The sequence below is a fragment of the Carcharodon carcharias genome, chromosome 14, assembly GCF_017639515.1.
Source record: "Carcharodon carcharias isolate sCarCar2 chromosome 14, sCarCar2.pri, whole genome shotgun sequence".
Taxonomy (NCBI): Eukaryota; Metazoa; Chordata; class Chondrichthyes; order Lamniformes; family Lamnidae; genus Carcharodon; species Carcharodon carcharias.
Genome location: NC_054480.1, coordinates 142,511,434 through 142,536,816, shown reverse-complemented (window position 1 = coordinate 142,536,816; position 25,383 = coordinate 142,511,434). Strand labels below are relative to the sequence as shown.

The following is a 25,383-nucleotide window of genomic DNA, read 5'->3' as shown; positions in this document are numbered from 1 at the left end:
CCTTTCTTTCCCCCTCTCTCCCTTTCTTTCCCCCTCTCTCCCTTTCTTTCCCCCTCTCTCCCTTTCTTTCCCCCTCTCTCCCTTTCTTTCCCCCTCTCTCCCTTTCTTTCCCCCTCTCTCCCTTTCTTTCCCCCTCTCTCCCTTTCTTTCCCCCTCTCTCCCTTTCTTTCCCCCTCTCTCCCTTTCTTTCCCCCTCTCTCCCTTTCTTTCCCCCTCTCTCCCTTTCTTTCCCCCTCTCTCCCTTTCTTTCCCCCTCTCTCCCTTTCTTTCCCCCTCTCTCCCTTTCTTTCCCCCTCTCTCCCTTTCTTTCCCCCTCTCTCCCTTTCTTTCCCCCTCTCTCCCTTTCTTTCCCCCTCTCTCCCTTTCTCTCTCCCCCTCTCTCCCTTTCTCTCTCCCCCTCTCTCCCTTTCTCTCTCCCCCTCTCTCCCTTTCTCTCTCCCCCTCTCTCCCTTTCTCTCTCCCCCTCTCTCCCTTTCTTTCCCCCTCTCTCCCTTTCTTTCCCCCTCTCTCCCTTTCTTCCCCCTCTCCTTTCTTCCCCCTCTCTCCCTTTCTCTCTCCCCCTCTCTCTCTTTCTCTCTCCCCCCCCCCCCTCTCTTTCTCTCCCCCCCCCCTCTCTTTCTCTCCCCCCCCCTCTCTCTTTCTCTCCCCCCCCTCTCTCTTTCTCTCCCCCCCTCTCTCTCTTTCTCTCCCCCCCCCTCTCTCTTTCTCTCCCCCCCCCTCTCTCTCTTTCTCTCCCCCCCCCCTCTCTCTTTCTCTCCCCCCCCTCTCTCTCTTTCTCTCCCCCCCTCTCTCTCTTTCTCTCCCCCCCCCTCTCTCTCTTTCTCTCCCCCCCCCTCTCTCTCTTTCTCTCCCCCCCCCTCTCTCTCTTTCTCTCCCCCCCCCCTCTCTCTCTTTCTCTCCCCCCCCCTCTCTCTCTTTCTCTCCCCCCCCCCTCTCTCTCTTTCTCTCCCCCCCCCTCTCTCTCTTTCTCTCCCCCCCCCCCTCTCTCTTTCTCTCCCCCCCCCTCTCTCTCTTTCTCTCCCTCCCCCTCTCTCTTTCTCTCCCCTCCCCCTCTCTCTTTCTCTCCCCTCCCTGTCTCTCTTTCTCTCCCCCCCCTCTCTCTCTTTCTCTCCCCCCCCTCTCTCTCTCACAGTTTTTGTTTGTGTTTCATACTTCTGTATTTTTCACTTCTTCAGAGCCACTGGGGGCTTTTGGAGTTTCTAGTGTCGAAGGCTGGTGATGTGTTGGATGCACAAAGAGTTATCTGTCACTCTGTTACAATTAAAGTTCTGTGCTTGTGCTGATTTTAGATTAATTTGCATATGATCATAAAGGATGCAAGTTGTGTACATTCAGCCTGTCTTCATAGTAATAGCTTTGTTCAAACTGATTTATAAAATTATCGAGCTCTTTACTGACGACAGTTGTGAAGGTTTACTTATTGCATTTTTTTTAGATTATCCATACTGACAGTAACACAATTTTGGGACAGAATGACACTGGTTTTAGCTGTGATGGATCATCCAACACTTTCAGGGTTATGTTCAAGGAACCAGTGGAAATTTTACCCAATGTTAACTATACTGCATGTGCTACATTGAAGGTATGTCATCAAACTTGCTTTTTAAAAAAACATTTTACTGCTTGCATTAATTCCTGGAAATCAGTGGTGGATTATCACCTAAAGAATTGGCAGTTAAATCACTCTTATCAGTGCATGAATTTTGTGGACGGTTATAGCCTAATGTTCCCACCATGAAGATGGCAGTAAAATAAAATGGAAATGAAGATAAAATGTGGCACATGAGCGCAACAATTTATATAATTAAAAAAAAATTAACTTACTGTAACTTAATCATGTTGGGATCACATCACTTGTGTATCATGAAAGCAAAGTGGTTCTTGTTATCCGAACATTCTCCAAGATTTGATGTCTTTAAATCATTCCCAAATATTGTCCTCCACTTCCTTCTCTTCCTTTCACTTCTCTCCCTCCTCTATTTGTACTTGTAAAAAAAAAAGTAAACTTATGAATTTCTCTCTGCTTGCACCTGTTCAGATCATTTGATCAGGTGGCTGCTCTTTACCTAGTAGAAGTTGTGCTTTCTAAAGGAACCAGCAGTAAAATAATTTTGTAGCCCCTCTTTTACCTCCTCCCTAAGTGTGAAAGTGTCTATATTTTTCTCCCCGTCCACAGCATAGAAAATGGCCCCATGATAAATTAATCAAGCACGTGTGAGTTCAGTATACTCTGATTCAACCTGTATTATGCAGTAGCACAGTCTGCTGCGTCTTGGCTTGTTAACTAGCGTTTTACTGTTTTCAAAATTAATTTCCATTGGGTAATTTTCACAGTTAAATCAAAGATGGCAGATTACCTTTGCAGCACTACCATTTTCAGTGCAAATTTATTTTGGGTTACACAATTCCAGAAGATGCTTTTATCTGTGATTCTTTATATGTTTATATTTATGTAGGGGCCAGATTCACATTATGGAACAAAAGGGCTTCGTAAAGTCATCCATGAATCTCCGACAACGGGCACAAAAACAGTCTTCACTTTCTGTTATGCTGCTGGAAATAATAATGGAACATCAGTAGAAGATGGACAGGTTCCGGAGATTATCTTTTATACGTAGTCAAGCTTGGTGAAACCTCAGAAGAGACCTTGGCTAATCTGTCAAATACAAACTGGTTGTATGCTACTGTATATTTGAAATGAAGAGTGATGTGCCTACTGCTAGGCACAAGTTTTTGAATATTGTGCTTTATTTTTAAATGTTATTGGCTGGCAATGTAAAAAAAAAAAAAGAGCTTTTTCTTGTTTCTTTCCCCTCCACCCCCCCCCCCCAGCTCTGTATTGTCGCAGAATGTGGGAGTATTGATATTGTGGTGCCAATTCCCTAAGCAAATATTTTGCTTACTGATGTGTGAAAAGCACTTATGTAACCAGGGCTGTAGCAAAGCTGAGTATTTAAGCCTTGAAGTTTCAGTTTAAACAACCAAAGCATTATTACAATGAAGAAGGACCTTGATGGTGGTAGTCAAGGCCAAGACTGCATAAGAGGAGAGCTTCAAATAAGTATATAACACGTTATTCTGTAAAAACCTTGGATTGGACCAGCAGCTTGTGATACAAGGAACAATAATCAAGAGTTAAAAAAGGGAACGTGTTAACTTGTTAATGTTTAATGAAGTGAATGAGTAAATAAACATGAGCATGTTCATCACTAAATTGTAAGTTGAAAGCTGCAATATGTACAACCTATTTTCAGTGAACCAGTTGTTAACATTTGTAATTGGTGTATCCAAACATTTCAATAGGAAATTAGTTCAGACTATTATCATAATTACCATGTGTTTTGCCAGCAATTTCTGGGGAAGTTACCTTATTGACAACATTTTGTAATATTGTAATCAGTGGTATATTATACAATGAAAACAAAAATATTCACGTTGAGTAAAATATCACTGCAAAATTTGCATGGTCTTCCAAGTTAAAGGTGATTTTGTATTCTAGTTTAATAAATTGTCAGTCAATATCTGGAGTATGAAATATAGGTCACCACCCACTCAACATCAAATTCTACCGTTATGCTGCCAACTGTAGAATGGAACACTGAATTTCATTGAAGATACTATTGAGTCTCCAGACCTGCAGCCTCCCTTAGTCTGCATGAACAGTTGGAACTGGAACAGAATTATAATAGTTGCATATCTGTGGACAGCAGGACATAAACAGGACAGTTAGAAGTAGAAGATGCCCTCTGATTAGAAGGAATAGCAGCATAAAAGATGCAGATTCAGCAAAATGAGCAGAATCTAGGGTGCTGGGGCAAATGTAACACAAACTAAGGAAAGTAAATAAAGTAAAATGGTTTAAAATGAAGATTCCATTCCACCACTCAAAAATTGATGTAACTAACAGCCTCTTGTGCTAACTTATTTCACGCTTTTTTCCAGAAACCCTGTACTGCAGTTCCCCTGGGCGCCTCTTTGCTGTTATGCATAGATCTTGCAATAATTTACTTCATTTCTCTCCCTCCTACATCCACCCACCCGTTAAACCTGGGGTGATTTGTAAAGGTCTGTTTTGTAGAAGAATGTAATTGTTATGAACTGCTATATTGTGCAAATTGTCATGCAATGTTTAACTTGGGTACTGCATTGGTTTCAAATTATCACCAGGACAGCATTTATTTTAATAATGCATATAATATATATTCACACAATTGAAAAGGATATTAATTTCATCACTGAAAGAAGCTCTGGCTCATGTATCTGTACTAGTGCTAACTGCACATTGAACCCATTCACTCCAATCTTATACCCCTTTGTACCTTTTAAACTACTGGAATCAAACCACTGACCTGGTTCCATTTTAGCAGCAAACCAACACAAACATATGTACCCAAACAGCCATGCAATGAAGATGGTCTATGTTTATTTTCCATTTTGTGTCCTATCAACTGTGAATCACAACGCAGTAAAATATTATAACGTATGCTAAAAGTTTGACCTCTTAGTGCTAGCATAATTGAAGTAACACAATAATATCAAGGATGCTCCCTATTGCATTGTATTTAGAAGGACAGTGGAATAGTTTGCATGTTTTTTGTTTTTTAACTGCCTTGGTGCTCTCTTCAAGGGTGCAACTCTTATGTACATGTTGCTCTACAGCCACCATTTGATCTTAACGAAACTAGGTGTAGAAAGCTCCTTTTGTAGCTAATGACATTGTAATTACATTTTTATTATTAATACAAAGTTGCACATACAAGGCTAGAAATCACAAAGGTGCTAATTGGCCATCCATCTTGGTGTAAGACTGGTAGTTGTGGCTATTTGAAATTCAATCCTTGCCTTGTAAATAAGATTTAGCAGTATTTACTTTTATCTTGCAAATTTCAGGAAAACCAATTTGGTGCCTAAGCCTGTGTATAAATTTTGGTTTTCCCACTGTTATAAACCAGATTTAATCCCAATGAGATGAATTGCTTTCGTTGTACAAGTTCTCTCCCCTCTCACCCTGTCTACTGCTTGGCCCCTAATAATTCTCACGATTTGTAATCCTCTCGACCACTTTCTCTTTACAACTACAAAAGTATCTAGAGAAGTAGAATTCAGGGACTTGCAAAATGCCGATTAATTGCCAGTACTGTGAAATGGCTAACATACCAGCTTACTTTTATTCTTGAATTTGATCACCCTGAAGGGTTCAAGTTTATGATTGGTTTATATTGAACAATAGTATGCTGTGCTACATAATGCAATCTGCCAGACAGAGTTCACTTCAGTGCTGTGACTGTAGGCTTTTTAGGTTTAATTTTAAAATTGTTTTGAACCTAAAGAACTGTTAAAATATTTGTGTATTTGTGAGGCAATTTATGTTGCAGCAATAAATTGTCCTAAGGTAGTTTAATGCTGCTGATGTACAAAAATAATTAAAATAGCTGGATTAGAGAAAGGTGTGTTATGCTAAAAATAGTAAGATGTGAATGTAGCAGTTTTTTTGTTTTCCCACTCCATCATTGTTGAAAGTCTAAATCTTCTAATTATTTGAGACAACCTTTTAAAAGATGGGAGACACATCTAAAACTGGCAACTGAAAAATCAGCTGAATTCAAAATAAGAGTCAAGTGTGTAGTCCTGCATAACAGAAGGACAGCATCTAATCAATTTTTTTAATGGTACCTTTTTTACAATTTCAGACAATGACATTTACAGTCGCTCATAGTTGCTGATCCATTGGGCTAATGAATTTTCAGCCATAAGGAAGTTCATATTAAGAAATGTTCTTCTAAAATGATTAGTCGTTCCAAGTCTATGACAAGGGAGCTGAAGAAAGCTGTTTTACACTTGCTCGATGCTACCAAAACAGACAAGTAGCTAGGCTGACAAAGTCTGCTAGCGGCAAACGCAAAAAAAATGCCTAATTTTGAAGCTAGGAGGCACCTCTTGGTTGATGCTGATTTCTAAAGTGTCATTGCTGTGCAAATTTTTAAAAACTACATGCACTTTTTAATCTACTGGAATCAGCACCAAGTTGAGCTTTGTATAATTGGAAAACTGGAATAAGAACTTCACACCTGCAGTTAGCCATCAAGGTGATGCACTGAAACTTAAAGGCTTGTTGAACAGCAACTTTGTTGTGGCCCTTCCATCAACCAGTACACAAGCCATGGCATTAATTAAGATAATTTTTGCTTATTTAGACTGTATGAATGTATCGGTAATTTTATTTTAGAAACAGCCTGTTTGCATTCACAAGCAAATATATCATGTAAATTCAAAAGGAGTACTTTAGAATCTTAGATACTGTATGATGAATGTATAATATAATCAGTAAACTTATCCTAAATGTATTCTCACGTCATAAGCTTTGAGAACCCATTTTGTCAAGATGTCTACAGTTCAGCAAGACTGCGGTGGAAGTGTATGGTGTAGTATTGTGTATGATCGCATCAGTGTAGAAGTTCACAAACTCAGTATACAGACATCAAAAAGGCTTTGTATTTGTAAGTTTTAAGAAGGAAATTAAAAATCTTGAAAATAAGCTTTTGTTACAAACTGAAACACATTGAGTATCCAAACATTCCTAAAAGAGATAAAGTGACAATATAATTCAGGCTATATATACCCTGAATGTGAAGCCTTATAGTATTGAATCCAAAAAAAACGTCCTAATTAATTTTAATGTCAAAGCATTGTGGTCAACTTTACAGCACAAAGTTCTGACAAGCTCCTTGATCTGTTTCATTATCCCAATCTAGGAAAGACACTACAGTGGGGGTATCTCTATTTCGCTTGTTCGGGTGATTTACAGCTCTCTGAAACTCTAGGTGATGCTATGATTTCAATGCACTCCAGACATTTTCTGTATGTCCTGTTTTCAGTGGAGTATTTTGAGTTTTAAGGAGAAATTTAACAAGTTAGTAAATGCAGTAATTTTTGTGGCCATTTAGCAATTTTAAAACTGATATTGCATGGTCATAAAATGTAGTTACCCTATATTAATATGCACTTTACAAACCACTGTAGAACCATGAGCTGAGAGATCATTGTTTCCAGCAGCACCATGAGTTGGCCACGAGTGGTACTACAGTGCAGTCCTGGTAGACGGCATAGCAACTTAGAACCACAGTGTATTTTCTTTGACTCATTTTTCGTGTCTATAACTTCGACAGGTGCACAAAGTTCTTGGGATGTACCATAATCTAATTGCCTCTTGCAGGAGGTAGAGAAGAAGACCATTTGGTCAGTGAATGTTGGGATTTTTGGGTAAGAAATTGAAAGTTCATTATGGATCTCCTCACTTGGCACTGGAAATTCAACCCTGAGTGCAATTGAGCAAACAGTTGTTTTGAATATATGCACATGGGTTGCATTAATGGCATTAAGTGTGTATAAGAGTGGCTTGTGTTTAAGGCCATTTATGATACTATTGATTATACCGGTTTGAGGTAATATATAGAATAATAAATTTGTAGGAGGGGGTTAGCCTAGTAATTATACCATTCAGGGGTTCTGACTGAAGCTTGAATGATGCATATGTATTATCAGCCCCAGAGACTCTTGATGCTTTTACTCCACTCCTATCTATTATTTTTATAATTCGATACAGTTTGAATCTTATTCATGGATTTGTATGAATTCCTGAATTTAAAACTGCTTCAAATCCTCAAGTGATGTCAATGTGTGCATGTTATAAGTAGGGATGATACCATTAAAGGAAAATCACTGGCATACAAATGTGGGTTAATACATCCTAACGTTGGTATGATAGTTGAAGTACAAGCTCAGAAAAAGTTGTGTTTCACAAATCTACTTTGTTACAAATAAAAGTTTTAAAAAATCATTCCTGTGTATAATTCATTTTGTAATTCTTTGTACTTTTTGGTGATCTTTTCTGGCAATCGGCAAGGTTTTTTAATTTGCCCGTCTTCTGCCTCAAAATCCAAACCTTTGAAAAATAAGGAATTCCCATCCATGCACCATTCTGAGGCGACAGGATATGAACTCATGAGGCTTATCAACCTTGTAGGGAATTTAGGACATTTAGGACATTTCATAAGGGACATTTCAAAGCACTAAAGAGATTTGAAAACCTGGGCCATGCTAAACAGGTATACAATGGTAGTGACACATCAAGTTTATATGTGTTTATATTCAATTTATATTAAGTTTATATCCCACAGAGTTCAGGGGAATCAACCGAGTGGCCTACAAAACTAAAATGTTCGAACCTGCTTGCTTTAAGAAGAGAAGACAAGGTAGAGGATTGACCTGCCAAGAAGGCATTTTGCAGGAGTCCAAGGGCATGATGTGGATTTCATAAACAGGACTCATTGAAAATCTGCAATGCATTCTGGACGTGAAGTATTACCCTCAGCCCCCCAAAGTAAACACAGAATTGCACCTAAACTGTTAACTTGTTTGCTCTCAGCACAGATGTTGACTGATCTGCTAAATGTTACCAGCATTTTCTGTTTTTATTTTACATTTCATCTTCTGATTATAATGGTGGATATTGCAGAAACAGTTTCCCAATCAGGGTCAAAATGGCCTGTGGTGCTGGGTGGATCTTGGTGGTAGAGCGTAAGCCTGAGACAAAGATTCCAGCAAGTTGGCTTATTTAAATAATTTAAAGACGCACCTTGCCACACTTTACCCATTCATTGAGAGCGTTGTTTTCCCTGAGAAAGCAGGAGTTGAAATTGGGGCTGGGATTTTCCGCTCCCGCTTGTGGTGGGTGTTGTGGCAGGTGCGAAAGCTAAATCTCGCGAGAAGGCCCAAAACCAGTTTTACGATGACGTAAGACAAGGAAGCGATTGCACTTCAGCCGTCAATGGTGGGCCCTGTTTCCCGCTGCCAAACATCACAACTGTCATTAACATAAGTCAGCATCTCATTATGATGCCTGCTTGCTGGAATCACCCCTTCACGCTGGATTAAGGGCCTATTGTCAGTGTGCGATTAGAACGACGTATATCACAACAGGATTTCAACGACACGTAGCTGGTGACCTGCATGTCACTGGGGACTCGGAGGTGAGTTCACATACCTTTCATCATGCAGCGCCTGCAGGGGTCAGCGCCAGGCTTGGCAGACCACCGCATCAGTTTCAGGGGTGGTCTCAAAGCAAGTCTCTCTGGGCACCACAGCAGGGTGCAGGTGGGGGTGAGGGAGCTTTTACTGTGCTGCTGGGAAAGGGCCAGGCAGGACTGAGGGAAGGGAAGGGGCTGCAGGGTAATGGCTCCACTGGGGACAACGAGTGGGGAAGGTTGCACTAAGACACATGACTGGCGGGGGAGGGGGTGGGGGGGGGGGGGCGCGGCGCAGGTATTAAAAGGCTACCCAACTGAAATGATAGTCCCAAACCGAGTGCAGAGGTACAGCTGAAACAGGTTGGCGGTTGTTCACTTGACATGCAGGGAGTCAGGAAAGTGAAGCAATAGTACCCATTCATGCAACACTGATCCCTCAAATTAACAATGATTGTTTCCCTTGTTTGCGGTCTTCAAGTTCACCAGAGTATTATGGAATTGCAGAACTATTGGGTGACTAGACAAGCTTGAGAATCCCCTTGGAAATGTGGCCAGTGGCCACTCACAGGGGAGCTTTCAGACCCCCTAAATTAATCTCGTACTCGCTGTACATTAATCCACATGTTTGGTCCAAACAGTGCAGTCTTAGAATGAAGGTAAAGATGATCCCAGCACCTTGACTGGAAGCAGAACACCCAGTTGGCTGAAGCTGCTGCCAGTTGGTCATGTGGGCTTGTTGGGGGGGAGTCATTGGGTGGGGGGTTGGGGGGGGTTGGTGGTGGTGGGTGGGGGGGTGGAGGGGGGGGGTGGAGGGGGGGTTGGGGGGGAATGGTTTTGTGGTGAACATTCTTGCACACCTCACACTGGGCATCATTTCAGGGGCCAGTATTCTCTGTGTGCGTGAAATGGTCTTAGGCCCACATCACAGACAGAAAGTGGACCTTTGGCAACTAATGCTGACTCTTGTGTATTTCTCGTTGATTCTGCAGTGAGAAGACCATCAGGAAGACAGATCCTGGTGTTGTCGCTGCCTGTATTATTGTTTATAGGCAGGAGAGAAGAATGAGAAGAAGAAAGCGACAGAGGCACCTGGCTCGCCAAAGAAAGGGCAGAACCTACAAGACCAAGGGGCAGCAGACCCTCCTCCAGACACAGAGGATGATCCTCAGAGAGCCGTAATTCGTAGGCGCCTCGCTAGACCCAGGGTGTATGAATGACACATGTATAACCTGCAGATGAGTGAGAACAAATGTTGTAGACACCTCTGCATGTTAAGGTATCTGGTGAATCACAATTCCCACATTCTGTAGGATTTTGTGCCACGGTGTCTTGGAGGTCATCACAGTGGCTGTGAAAGTAACCACCGCATTCAACTTCTACTCCAGTAGCCCCTCCCAGGGCTCCACTGGGCACCTCTGCAGCACCTCCCAAATGCATCCACCTACAAATGCATCCAGGAGGTCACAGATGCCCTTTTTGCCAAGACCAACAATTTTATCCACTTTGACTGGGATCAAGCAAGCCAGGATGCAAGAGCACTGAACTTTGCAGAGCTTTCCTGTTTCCCACAGGTGCAGGGTGCCATCGACTGCATTCATGTGGCTATAAAAGCTCCCTGGCAACAGACAACCCAGTACGTCAACCAGAAAGGCTCTCACTCGCTCAATGTGCAGCTGGTGTGCGACCATAACAAACTTATCATGCAGGTGTGCACCAGATACCCAGGTACTGTCCATGACTTGTACATCCTAGTAGGTCTCAGATCCCTGGCACCTTTGAGAGACAAATAGGATTCAGGGTTGGCTCCACAGGAACGAGGGTTACCCACAAAGGACGTGGCTGATGACTCCTGCAGAGAGAAGGTACAACGAGGCTCAGGCCGCAATCTGGACATTGGTGGAACACACCATAGGGATCCTGAAAATACGATTCCGATGCCTGGAGAGATCTGGCGGAGTGCTCCAGTACACTCCCCAGAGGGTTTCACCCATCATTGTGGCTTGCTGCACGCTACACAACCTGGCTCTACAAAGGGGGGAGAACTTGGCAGATGACGAGATGAAGGAGCTGCACGTCTCCTCCGGTGAATAGAGCCTTGAAGGGGGTGATGGTGATGAGGTCTTGGAAGCCAAGGATGCAGGTGAAGGGGCCATTGCATGGACCTGACCAGGCAGGCGTGCTCATGAGGCCCTTACTGCCAGCAGAATTCAGGAGGAGGTTGACGAGAGGCACTGAGGATCCTCCTGGACAACTCTCCTCCATCATTGGCCTGCATGACCACCAGCATAGCTACTCCTCTAATTTTACCCATGAGCTTCCAGATGACAGTGCGCTATTGCACAGGATGCTCACAGAGCTCTGGCGCTGTGAAGTGTGAGCAAGCCTCAAGGGCATGTGTCCGTGCTGAGATGAGGTGCTACCTGGAGGAGGATTCTCCGGCATCAGACATCGGAAGGTGTTGCCTCTTCACATGTCTGTCCAGCATCCCAGTCGCAACAGCACCTACAAGACACGGGCACTTTCACGATCCTCAGTGACCTAGTGGCTGCGTGCTGTCGATCTGGCAAGGCTACTCATGGAGATCCATCGGAACCAATGCAGCCACGCACCATGTGTCACATCGATGATGACACAGAGACTCAACACTTGGGACACGGCAGTTGATGAAATACTGCTCCTGTGAGTGCACTTGGAGATGATTCAGCCAGCTGTGTTACACTCCCTGAAATGACAGTGACATCTGGCAGTTTAAGTTAGGGATCCCGAGCTACATTTCTCCTAACCCTTATATGGAGGCGGAACACCTAAGCATGACGAGGTCAGACACTTGGCTGCCTGATATCAAGATGCCGCTGCTTACACACAGCCAGCATGCCCACATGGCCAGCCCTGGCCCTAGCCAAGTCCAACATGAGCAGAGAACATGAAGTCCTCAAGGGCAAGCACCATTGCTAACAAGGAGCACTGTTCTGCTTCTTCACATACTCACTCTATCCCTTTGGTCCCCTCCACATTGTCCAAAGCAACAAATTGCAATTCCAGAGCATGCCTAAAGGCTGTTTTGACCTCTAGAAATCACCATTTGGAAGTAGCATTAGTAACCTCTTGCAGTGTCAAGGTGATGGGATGCATACCACTGTCTACCAACTTTGTGTCCAGACCCTTCTCCCCACAATAGTCACAACTACAGGGTGAGAGAGGCTTAAGGTTGGACATCTCAGTGCCTGCACACAAATGTGCCATTGCTTCACCACTTTGAGGTGGCAAGATTGTCCCAGTTTTTGCTGAGCTTGGCAGATTGACACTGGGAATGTCATAAACCTGTTTGGCTGAGGGCAGCACACATAAGCTCCGAGTATAGCTCAGATCATTATACCGCTGCCGAGAGACAGTGGGCATATGGAGTTGGATGGTACATGAGCCTTCTCCGTGCATTAGCACATCTCTCCTTAAGCACCATACCTTCGCCTGTCAAGAATACAGATGAGATAGGGCATACCCCTGACTCAATCGTTCAGAGCCAAGAATGCACACGACAGGACCCTATGAGGAATGGCAACGAGGTTCGTTCCACAAGCACACTTAGCATGAAGATGCAGGTGTTACCAATATGGAGCATTATGTTGAAATGGGACACTCACTGTGGTGAGATGGTGGCACTGCACAGAAGAGAGGCCCTGGATTAAGGCCATTACCATAAGTGGGCGCAGGAACCAAGGTATCACAGGTGATTGACAGTAACACAGCTCATTATAAGAAGGAGGCATGGACAATAGGAGATATGAAATGATTGTGAGTCTATTTATGTTTATGAGCAGTATATACACCCATGCCAACATTGTGCATCTACATCTTCTTCACTTTCCTTACCCTGCTGATATGTCTTGGTGCTCCCCCGACATCCATAGCAGAGGTGGAGTTAGCCTGCTGACTGCTACGCCTTGTTGTCTGTGATGACCTTGGCCTCTGGAGGACCAAGACCTGGAGGACCCCGGCCTGCTTTCTGGGTCCTGCTGTGGGGCTGGTGCACCCTCCTCAGCCTGTGGAGCTGGAGCTGCGGAGGTCACAGGAAGAGGGGATTTGGACGAGCTGGACACTCCCGGAGTCACCTGGGTGCATGGCCCTGGGGTGTCGAGTTGCTGGTCATCCTCCATATGGGTAGCCAAGGCTCTGGCTGACTCCTTGAGGAGAAGGGGCAGCTGGAATGAGATTAAGATGCCCCACAGCCCTCTCGCATTGACACTGATGGATGCCACCAATAGCTACAGTGATGGAGTGCAGCTCCTGCAGCAGTGCAGGGCTGATGTCCTGGACCAAGGTATCCCTGGCAGCCCTCAACCCACCAGTGTTGACCTCGGTGCACTGGCATGCTGGTGCTATCACCTCAGCCTGAAGGCAGACGGACTCCTCCATCGTGCCTTGCAATCTGAGGAGTGCAGCGGACATCTCTTCCTGATGTTACCGAGCTTGCCTTTGCAGCTCCAGCAACTGATTTAGGACCAAGCCCAGAGCTCATCATTGGACTCGGACTTAGCAGAATCGTGGCCTCCAGCAGTCCTCTGAGAGCCGGCAGCCTCTGTTTCCCTGCCTCTGCCTGATATGCAGCAGATGGTGCGCTGTGCTCACCAGATTGTGACCCAAGGCTACTCTAGAGCTATATCCCACCGAGGTGTCTCTGAGCTGGTGGAGGGTGTGGGTGAGCGCTGTGACGGGTCTTCAAAGGTGCTCTCCTCAGCTTCCTCTTCCGAGGTGTCATCGGGGCTGGAATTGAGGGTCTGGCTCGTGGTTGCCCTCAGTAGCTTCCTAGGGGTGCCTATGAAAGAAAGGAGAGACAATTAGTGCCTGGCAGGTGACTCTGAAACAGGAGAAGTCACTCACAGCAGGGTTGTCTGATGGATGTCTAGTACAGGATCCTCACTTGGGTGTGCGCCACTAGCTTCGCCGTCAGTACAGGCCTGGTCTACCTCCTGTGCGGCCAGACCAAGGCTCTGTTCCTGAAATCTGTGAGAATCTTGATCTCGGGAACTCCATCCCCAGTCTAGGACCTCTCCTTCTTATTGTGAGCCAGCTGGTCCTGCATGAAGACAGATGGAGAGAGTGCGAGCAAGACACATGCGAGGGCAGAAGATAAGGATGCCTGGCATGTGTGGGTGCTGAATGTAGCCTTGGACAGGATAAGGATGCAATCTCCAGAGGAGATGAGGCCAGATGGAGATGTGAGGTTGTGTGAGAATGAGTGGTGATGTCCCTTGAGACGCCAGGGAATGAGATCCTTGTGAATGTGTGATGGATTTGTCAGTATGTGAGTTGAGAGAGATGAATTTCATTGCAGTATTTAAACCAGATGGATTTTGATAAACATGTCCACACGGCAGCAAAGTCCTGACGGCAGCAACAACCTGGTGTAACAGGTTGTTCACATCAGAACAGAGGGGCTACCGTGCAGGTATATTACTTTAACATGCCAATGACTCAAGCATCTTTGACTGTACAACCACAAGTTGATGAATGTTACCTGCCAGCCCACTGGAGAACCCAACTCCAGGGTGCAGAGATCTACCAGCAAAGCAGAACAGATACATCCCAAAGGTGGATATAAGGAGCATGTGTATTGACGTACCTTGGCAGAACAGATGAGATCATTCATCCTCTTCCTGCACTGGGTGGCTGACTCTGCTGCAGGGCGTTTGCACTGACCACTGCTGTCGCCGCCTCCCAAGCCAGATTAGCCACCTTGGTGGAAGGCCAGAGCGGGGATAGAGGGCATGGTGGTGGGCCTCGGCTGCATTCAACAGGCGCTCCGAGAGGCGTCTCTGAGTTTGGGCGCAGCATGCTTTCTGTCTTTGGAAGCCATGTCTTCATTGGAGCTGCTGCAGGGAGTGCGAGCGCAATGCAGGGGTACCATTTAACTATGGCACCCGGAGTTAGGGAGCGCTAAGGTCACAGCGGGGCAGGCCAATCAGTGGAAAAGCGTGTTCCCCATGGATGAATAATTAATCAGCTGCGATATGGATGTTTCACTGCAAAAAGCTGCCATTGCATTTCCTACCCGTTAGCCAACTTTGCGCATTTCAGGGAGATTCCTGGCCTGGGTTACTTGGTGTGCAGAACTTCTTATTAAGGATGCCAAACTTCTTAAAGCGAGACAGCTGGTTTTGGTTTGGAAGCCAACTAAACCTGGCTGGAGGAATTCCCAAAAGCCTATCCTTTGCAGAGGAGAGCCTGGAGGGTTTACTGGCAAAGGTGGCTATGAGGAAAAAGCCTATTCTTGGAAGACGGGAAATCCAGCAAACGTAGCTCCAGTAAGAGGCAGGTTGAAGGTGTCCATTCGGATGAATGAATGAACGTTGTCTCCTCTACGCATCAATCTAAGTTCTCTAGACTGGTGAAGTGTCAAGTGGCCAGTGGGTACCTATTCAAAGCAAATGGGATGACTGTATTCCGCATTGTGTGCCTCCAAATCTTTAATGTTGTCTACAAAGCATTGGCTCCACTTCTCACTTCTTAAAGCTTGTTGTCCCTGAACGTGCCCCTACAACTTGGTGGCTGAAAATGTGGCTGAGGATGTGTGGCACCTAGCAGGTGCCGATTCTAGCGTCTACAGCTCTCACTTGCGGCAATCTTAAGGAAGCATTTTCTTCATTACAGGCACAAATAGAGCATGTGTCAGCTTTGTTGGAACCTGAAGCAGACCCACAGCTGATCAGCGGCCAAGAATCCACCAGACATCAGTCTCCATCATCATAGAAGTACATACTACAGCTGTGGTGACAGTATGGTAGGGAATAAAGAACAGCCTGCAGAATAGCTTCTAGACTGTGGCAACTGTAATGTATGCTGCTAAATCTTAGAGTATTCTAAACCTGCCATTAGACCAGCCATCAGTACATTGAGGGAGTGAAAGCCATTTTTGTTGTGGTAGTTCAGGGGGGAGTTCAGTGAAAGCATGCAAATATGGATTCCCCTAGGACCTTGAGGAAATCAGCAACCCTGTAAAACCCCATGGCTCTGATTCATTGCTACCATCTTTGGATGCCAAAGTTAATTAATTCACTTGGCCTGCTGTAAAGGGCATTAGTTACAAATGAATGCCCTTGCTGCAGTTTAGGTGGTACACCTATACCATGTGGACTGCAGCAGTTCAACAAGACAGCGCGCCACCATCTTCTCAAGGGCAATTAGGGCTGGGCAATGAATGCTGGCCCAGCCCACATCCTGTAAATGAATTTTAAAAATTACACTACAGAGACAAATGACTGCCTGAAATAAGTACATAAAACTTGAGTGCCATGAGCATCTTCATAGCTGCTGAAAGAGGAGCAAGTGCAAATGAACAAGTCATCATGCAGTAGATCAAAAAGAATTAAATAGAATTTTACAGCACAGAAACAAGCTATTCGATCCAACAGGTCCATACTGATGTTTATCGTCCACACAAGCCTCATCCAAGCTTACTCCAACTCACCCGATCAACGTATTCCTCTATCCCTTTTTCCCTCGTGTTTAACCAGCTTTTCCATAAATGCATATATGTTGTTCATCTCAATAACTCCATGTGGTAGAACATTTCATACCCTCAACATTCCCTGAGTTTGTACTAAATTTCCTATTGGTTTTATCAGTGACTAATATTTATGGTTTTGAACTACCTCTCAAATGGAAACATCTTCTCCAATTCTACTCTATTGAAACCCTTCATAATTTAAAAAAAACCTCTATCAGGTTAACTCTCAGTCTTGGCTTTTCTAGGGAAAAGAGCCCCAGACTGTTCTTGGGTCTTTCCTGATAGCTTTACTCTTGTGGTATTGGTATCATCCTTGTAAATCTTTCCTGGCATTTTTCCAGTGTTTCTGTGTACTTTTTGGAATATATGTTTCCTCAAGTAACTAAGCAAACCACATTGGACTTGGATTGTACCAAGATCTACAAAGAAAAGGGAAGAGCATCATTAAGATATTTTAGGTGAGTTTGTTTCACAATTTCCGTTTAGTTATGCCAACAGCTTGATAAACTTGGAAAAAATATCCAAGTTTTAGTGTTTCTTTATGTGGCTTAAAATTTTGCTTCATTCATTAATTATTTTTATTACAATCAAGGTCATTCCCTCTTAAATATGAACTATTTCCTTGGATGAAGTCCTTCTGCTGCTTTTCGTTGGGTTCAATTCTGTCAGCATGTGGAGCAATATCATCGCGCTCCTTTTCATGTCTGGTATGATAACTTATTACATGTTGTGCCTTTAATTTTGTTACTAATTGACTACACGGATGTAGACATAGAGTTTTTGGAAATGCAGTTGTCAAACTAATTCACATGTTATAACCAATATCACCAATCTAAATTTAACAGTTGTATAAAATAATTCTAGCTTGCTCAGTTTCTAGGATTACAATAGCTCTCAAATAATTCAAGTCTATTCATTGAGCGTCTTAGATCTTAGTTATAAATAAGTTTCATTCATGGTAGGTTTTTTTCTTCTTTTTCATGTGTTTAGGTTATCCATGTATTTCTGAAAGCTTAGTCTACAGGTTACAAAGAATAGCAAGATCCTTTGAAGGTTCTCGAGCATATTGTACTAGGCTATTTGATGGACTAGCTGAAGTCTACAACGCAAAACAGCAGCAGGATCTATCATTAATTGCAAGTGGCAATAAAGTCTGGATCGGTGTGTCAAAATGTAATTTAAACTGGTGCTATAGTGGCTCAGGTAGAATGGTCTCCTATTCCAACTGGGCAGAGGGAGAACCCAACAACTACTACTCTTACTTTTTTGGAGAAGAGAGCTGCGTTCTGATGCTCAGTAGCCATAAGTGGAATGATGAAAATTGCTCTACGAAATACTACTTTGTGTGCCAACAATGTAAGTACATTGTATTGCTCTCTCATATCTACCTTTGCAAAGCAGGTGCTATGATATGTACAAGATGTCCGTGAGATGTCATCAGACTTCTTCCTTTAGTTTTTATTTTGTGACACCATTAAGATTTTTCACCAATTTACTGTAAATGGGCTTCAGTTGTGATTATACCAAGAAAATGTGTTTTCTGGCAGGAATAGGATTGCTTTCCCTTCAGGTGGTTATAATCTGGCTCCTGAAAGTCAGTATTAGTAGGGGGTTCTCCACACAGAAAAGTTTTAAAGCCACTGCAGGTACCAGTAAAATGCTTTTCGGGACAATGAGAGTTTTTTATATGGGGGCTGCTAAAGCAAGGCTTCAGGTTACTTGACAAGAATGAAAATCTGTGCAGGAGGTGAAAAGAAAATGAAGGGCTGGAGAGCCAAAGGATGTATGAAGGAATAGGTTTGATGAAACTTTTGCAAGAGGGGATTGCAAGGCAAGTGGTTAAGGGAGATAATTCCAATGAGTAGAACACAGTAAATGAAGAATTAATTGGCAAACAATAGTTCAAAATTGTAAGATCACAGTGTGCATCTGGGACTTACAGCTAAAGATAGCTTGAATAAAGTGAGGTTTTGAAAATTAGTATGAGGCCTTGAGATTGTTATTATTGTGATCAGAGACCATGGACAATGTGGGTGTGACAGGGCTACTGGATGTGTAGAACAAAAACAAAAATACCTGGAAAAGCTCAGCAGGTCTGGCAGCATCGCGGAGTGGAACACAGTTAATGTTTCGAGTCCGTATGACTCTTCAACAGAACTAAGGAAAAATCGAAAAGAGGTGAAATATAAGCTGGTTTAAGGGGGGGTGGGTGGGACAGGTAGAGCTGGATAGAGGGCCAGTGATAGGTGGAGATAGTCAAAAGATGTCATAGACAAAAGGACAAAGAGGTGTTGAAGGTGGTGGTATTATCTAAGGAATGTGCTAATAAGGATAGAAAGCAGGACGAGCAAGGTACAGATGGCCCTAGTGGGGGTGGGGTGGGGTAGGGGGAAGGGATCAAAATAGGCCATAAGGTAGAGATAAAACAATGGATGGAAATACATTTAAAAATAATGGAAATGGGTGGGAAAAGAAAAATCTATATAAATTATTGGAAAAAGTGGGATCGGAAAGGGGGTGGGGATGGAGGAGAGAGTTCACGATCTAAAGTTGTTGAACTCGATATTCAGTCCGGAAGGCTGTAAAGTGCTTAGTCGGAAGACGAGGTGCTGTTCCTCCAGTTTGCGTTGAGCTTCACTGGAACAATGCAGCAGGCCAAGGACGGACATGTGGGCATGAGAGCAGGGTGGTGTGTTGAAATGGCAAGTGACAGGGAGGTCTGGGTAATGCTTGCGGACAGACCGAAGGTGTTCTGCAACGCGGTCACCCAGTCTGTGTTTGGTCTCTCCAATTAGAGCACCGAATTAGTCATTGATGTACCGGAGAAAGAGTTGTAAGAGGGAGCCGGAGTAGGACTGGAACAAGGAATGTTCCACATACCCCATAAAGAGACAGGCATAACTGGGGCCCATGCGGGTACCCATAGCCACAGCTTTTATTTGGAGGATGTGAGAGGAGTTTAAGGAGAAATTGTTCAGTGTGAGAACAAGTTCAGCCCGATGGAGGAGAGTAGTGGTGGATGGGGATTGTTCGGGCCTCTGTTCGAGGAAGAAGCAGAGAGCCATCAGACCATCCCGCTGGGGGATGGAGGTGTAGAGGGATTGGACGTCCATGGTGGAGAGGAGTCGGTTGGGGCCAGGGAACTGGAAATCGTTGATATGATGTAGGGTGTCAGAGGAATCATGGATGTAGGTGGGAAGAGACTGGACAAGGGGAGAGAGAATGGAGTCAAGATAGCAAGAAATGAGTTCCATGAGGCAGAAACAGGCTTACACGATCGGTCTGCTGGGACAGTCGTGTTTGTGGATTTTGGGTAGGAGGTAGAAGCGGGCTGTCCGAGATTGGGAGACTATGAGGTTGGAAGCTGTGGAAGGAAGATACCCAGAGGAGATGAGGTCAGTGACAGTCCTAGAAACAATGGCTTGATGTTCAGTGCTGGGGTCATGGTCCAGGGGGAGGTAGGAGGAAGTGTCTGTGAGTTGACGCTCAGCCTCTGCGAGGTAGAGGTCAGTGCGCCAGACAACAACAGCACCACCCTTGTCAGCACATTTGATGACAATGTCAGGGTTGGACCTGAGAGAATGGAGTGCAGTAAGTTCAGAGAGAGACAGATTAGAATGGGTGAGAGGAGCAGAGATATTGAGACGACTAATGTCACGCTGACAGTTCTCAATGAAAAGATCAAGAGAAGGTAAGAATCCAGAGGGAGGGGTCCAGGTGGAGGGAGAATATTGGAGGTGGGTAAAAGGATTCGTTGCACGGGGAGAGGGCTCCTGCCCAAAGAAGTGAGAATGGAGACGAAGGCGGCGGAAGAAGAGCTCGGCATCATGCCGAGCCTGAAATTCATTGAGATGAGGGCGTAAGGGTATGAAACTGAGTGGGTGTGTAGGGTCTAGTATGAGAGAGAGAGAGAGCAGCAAATATCTGGACTAATTGAAGATTAGAAAGGAGGCGTTGCCCTATGTAGACCAGAAAAATTTCCCTAATAAGGTACAAAAGCAAAGTACTGCAGGCGCTGAAACTCTGAAATAAAAACAGGGAATGTGTGAAGTACTCAGCAGGTCCGACGGCATCTGTGGAGTGAGAAGCAGAGTTAGCAATTCATGTCTATTGGGAAAATTAGAAATGTAGTAGGTGGGGAATTGGGGGTTAAAAAGAACAAAGGGAAAGGTCGGTGATAGGGTGGAAGGCGGGATTAAATTAAATGATATAGGGTTTCATGTTGCAGGGCCAAAGGGGGTGGTAATGGGCCAAAAAAGCAACAAAAGGTGTGTCTAGAGTGGATGTGAATGGTAGGATCCTGAACAGCTGCCGACCGAAAGTAAAGAAGAGGAAATAAAGGAGAGCAAAACCAGCACCAGGACAATCTCAGAACTCTCCACTTCTTCCTTGAAAAGAGGCCCAACCAGTCCCTAAAAACCACCATCCTCCTCCACCTGGCTGAACTAACTTTCACGTTGAACAACTTCTCTTTCAACTCCACTCACTTCCTCCAAATAAACAGTGTTGTGATGGGTACCCACATGGGTCCTAGCTATGCCTGCCCTTTTTTTGGGATTATATGGAACCTTCTTTGTTCCAGTCCTACTTGGGCCCTCTCCCTCACCTCTTTTTCCAGGACATTGCTGACTGCATTGGTGGCGTTTCCTGCTCCTGAATTGGAAAATGTTATCATCCATGCTTCCAACTTCCACCCTTCCCTTGCCTTCACATGATCCATCGGTGACACTTCATTTCCTAGACATCATTTCTGAGGATAGGCTATCAACCAATGTTCACTATAAGCCCACTGATTCCTACAGCTACCTTGACTACAGTTCCTCACACCCTGTTTCCTGGAAGGACTCTATCCCATTCTCCCAGTTTCACTGTCTCCATCACATCTGTTTGGACGATGCAACCTTTCATACCAGCGCTTTTGGGCTGAATGGCCTCCTTCTGTGCTGTAACTTGTCTGTGGTTCTATTAAGCTGCAGGGCTATGGGCTGGGTGGGATTAGAAAGGGCACCTGGGTGTCCTCGGGCTGGCATGGACAAGATGGGCAGAGTGGCCTCCATCTGTGCTGTAACTTTTCTATGGTTCTATGATTCTGATGTGTCTTCCTTTATCCTTAACCAAGGATTCTCCGCACCTCCCTCCCCCACCACTGCCCCAATGTTGATGTGGCCCTTCACTGTATCCTTTCTATTTTATGAACTTCTGCTCTCACTCCTTCCCTTCCCTCCTGGAACCAGTGTTTCCTCCTGCTCAGACCTTTCATCTCACTAGTCTCTGTTTTCAAAGGATTGCTTTCCTCCATTTCTGACACCTCCAGCATGATGCCACTACTCAACACGTCTTCCCCTCCGGTCCCCCATAGCATTCTAAAGGGACTGTTCCTCAGTGGCAGTCTAGTCCACTCCTCAGCCACCCACAAAACCTTATCTCACCACACTTTTTCATGCAAGCAACACCTGCCACTTACCTCCTATCTTCTCACTGTCCAAGGCCCCAAACACTCTTTCCAGGTTAAAAGCAATCCATGTGTACTTCTTTCAATTTAGTACTCTGTATTCGCTGCTCACCATGTGGTCTCCTCTACATGGGAGGGATCAAACCTATGTGACTGAGTAAACACTTTGTGGGTCATGGTCATTCAATCTGCAAGCATGACCCTGAGCTTTCAGCCACCTGTCATTTTATTTCTTTGTTCCCAGTCCGACCCTCCTGTCCTTGGCCTTGCTACAATTTTCCAATGGAGCTCAAGTCAAGCTCGAGGAACTCAGTACATTATCTTTCAACTGGGCACGTTACAGTCTTCTGGATACCACCACCCATAACAGTAACCTATATTTATGTAGCGTCTTTAGTGTAATGAAACACCCCAAGGCGCTTCACAGGAGCATTATAAACAAAGTTTGACACTGAGCCATGTAAAGCCATATCAGGTCAGGTGATCAAAAGGTTGGTCAACGGGATAGGTTTTAAGGAGCGTCTTAGAGGAGGAATGTGAGGTAGAGAGGCAGAGAGGTGTAGGGAGGGAATTCCAGATCTTAAGGTCTAGGCAACTAACACAGAGGTGATAGGTGAATGGGATAGTGTGAGTTAAGATACAGGCAGCAAATTTTTGGATGATGACCTCGAATGTGGAAGACCAGCCAGGAATGCACTGGAATAGTCACGTTTGGAGGTAACAAAAGTATGAATGAGAGTTTCAGCAGTAGATTGGCTGAGACGGGGCAAAGTGGGACGATATTGCGGGAGTGTGAGTAGGCATTATTAGTGATGGCATGAAAAGAAGTTGGAAGATCATCTCAGGGTCAAATGTGACACCAAGGTCGTGAACCGACTGGTTTCATTTCAGACTGTTGCCAGGGAGAGGGATGGAGTCAGTAGCTAGGGAATGGAGTTTGGAGCAGGGATTGAGAATAATGTGGTGTAGGTACACACACAGTCCTATTAGGAAGTGAGTTCTGGGATTTTGACCCATTGATAGTGAATGCACAATGATTTTGTTCTAAATCAGGGTGGTGTGTGGCTTGGAGGGGAACTTTTAAGTTCTGATTTGCCCATGCATCTGCTGCTGTTCTTCTTCTAGATGGTGTTAGGAAATAGAGATAGTTTTGTAAATCTGAACCTAAGCCAGTTTATGAAGTCTGTAACTAGACACGAATACTGTTCTTGACAATATGTCACAGAATGCGGCATTACAGATTTCTGCTTCCTACCCATTAACCCAGGCCCAGGTTTTCGCTCCCAGGATGCGTGTGCAGAGATGGGAGAATGGCCACCCACAGTTCTGAGTTTCATTCCAGGGGTATGGACTGGGTTGGAAGTCAGTCCTGCCACCTCTCTTTTGTGTGCAGAGGTTGTTGTCGGGTGCGGAGACGGACTAGTCAGAATGCCTGCCTCTGTACTCCAGTACTTTGTTTGCCATTTAAAAAATGATGAAAACAAAAAACAGCTCTCCAACCCTTGCCTTTCCCTCACCCCCCCACACACTCCCCATGCTCCATCCATGCCAACTTATAATATCCCATGCCCCACCCACCCTCCATGGCGCCTCATACCCACTATACCAGCCCATGCCCCTCTACCCAACTCCCATGGCTTCTCATACTGCCTATGCCCCCAACATCCCCATGGCCTTTTATAGCCCCTATGCCAACTTGGTGCCAACTCATGCCAACCCATGACCCCCACTCACAACCCTTTGCTTTTACCCGTACCCGTGCCAACTGCCGGGTACCCTTTGATAGTTCTTTGACAAATTTACAGTTCTTTGACAGATTTGACAGTTCCAATGCATTTGTGCACTTTTTATGCAAAAATCACGTTTACTTTTAAGAATCCAAAAGGGTGCCTTACCTCCCCCAAAGTATGCCCTACCTCTCCCAAAGGTGTCCTGGGGCCATATCCAAAGTGGTCCCTTACGTCTCCAAAGGGGTACCTTGGCTATCGAAATGAATCCACCATGTTCAGACTTCCTCTTACTTGGTCTAATCTGCACACCCCAGGTTTCACAGTCCTGGTCTAGCAAAATCATACTTCAGTGGAGGCAGCTAGTGATATAAATGGCCAGCTGCCTTCGTAAACCTCACGGACACAAACCCCAGCCTGACCCCAGTCCTGCCCCCACAAAATAGGAAATGGCATATTCAGGGCCAGCCACTTATGAGATTTTTGCCATGACAGAGAGCCTTTCCATTATAGTGAAAGCCTGGGCCCCAGTGTCAAAACAGTCTCTCTTTATAAGTGCTCTAAGCACCTAATTAAATAATGCCCTTCATGCATGTATCTTAACACTATATTTAACATAACATGAACATCCATTTCTTGGTGATTATGCAGATGTGCAATATTGTTTAATTAATGAGTTCTCAGCAATGAATCAGACTTCATAACATAAATGATTAATCTGAAAATTATTTATTAGTGATCACATCATATCATAGTGAATAAAGCATGTGCTGTTGTCTCTACAGTGCAATGCAAAGCAACAAGCTGCAACCGAAGAGGTACATGTGTTGAATTGGCTGATGGTTTTAGGTGCACCTGTGACCATGGTTTCAGTGGCAACAATTGTGAAAATGGTAAGAGCTGGAGAAATCAACCGGCAGTAAGTATGTATTCCAAAAGAAAATCCAGGCACACTACATCTCTTGTTGTTTGCTGGAATGGGATTCCATATGTGCTGGTGGCTTTTCGGTACCTTGTTCAAGTAGATATTCACCATGAATTGATAGCAGATTGGCTGGCTGGCAGAAAGCAGAGAGCTTGCATAAATGGGCCTGTTTCTGATTGGCAGGGTGTGACGAGTGGAATCCGACACGGGTCTGTGCTGGGGCCTCAAATTTTTAAGATTTAGATCAATGACTTAGATGAGGGGAGTGAAGACATGGTAGCTAAACTTGCAGATGACACAAAGATAGGTAGGAAAGTATGTTGTGAAGAGGACATGAGGAGGTTGCAGATGGATATAGATAGGTTGAGTGAGTGGGCAAAGATCTGGCAAATGGAGTTTAATGTGGGAAAATGTGAAGTTGTTCACTTTGGCAGCAAGAACAAAAAAGCAGAATATTAGTTAAATGGAGAACAACTGCATAATTCTGAGGTGCAGAGGAGTTCAGGTGTTTTAATACATGAGTCACAAAAAGTTAGTATGCAGGTACAGCAAGTAATTAAGAAGGCTAATGGAATGATATCCTTTGTTACGAGAGAGATTAATTATAAAATTAAGGGCGTTATGGTTCAGTTGTACAGGGGCATTGGTGAGACCTCGAATACTGTGTGCAGTTTTGGTCTCCTTATTTAAGGAAGGATGTAAATGCGTTGGAGACGGTTCAGAAGAGGTTTACTAGATTGATACCTGGA

The 25,383-nt window shown here is 44.5% G+C and overlaps 1 protein-coding gene and 1 non-coding gene across 5 annotated transcripts in view; one reads left to right on the top strand and one right to left on the bottom strand.

The window, feature by feature from the left end:
- Positions 1-7,837, top strand: part of LOC121286800 (BTB/POZ domain-containing protein 2) — a 36,217-nt gene extending 28,380 nt beyond the window's left edge. For all 4 annotated transcript variants that reach the window (XM_041203846.1, XM_041203845.1, XM_041203848.1 and 1 more), the window contains 2 exons: positions 1,436-1,582; positions 2,457-7,837. In XM_041203846.1, the coding sequence (XP_041059780.1) occupies positions 1,436-1,582; positions 2,457-2,618 (309 nt within the window). In that variant the 3' untranslated portion in view covers positions 2,619-7,837. The remainder of the gene's footprint in view (positions 1-1,435; positions 1,583-2,456) is intronic.
- Positions 7,838-14,385: 6,548 nt separating this feature from the next.
- LOC121287710 lies at positions 14,386-14,635 on the bottom strand. Its single transcript, XR_005945240.1, has one exon. It is a non-coding gene; the product is annotated as a small nucleolar RNA SNORA53 (small nucleolar RNA).
- Positions 14,636-25,383: the final 10,748 nt, after the last annotated feature.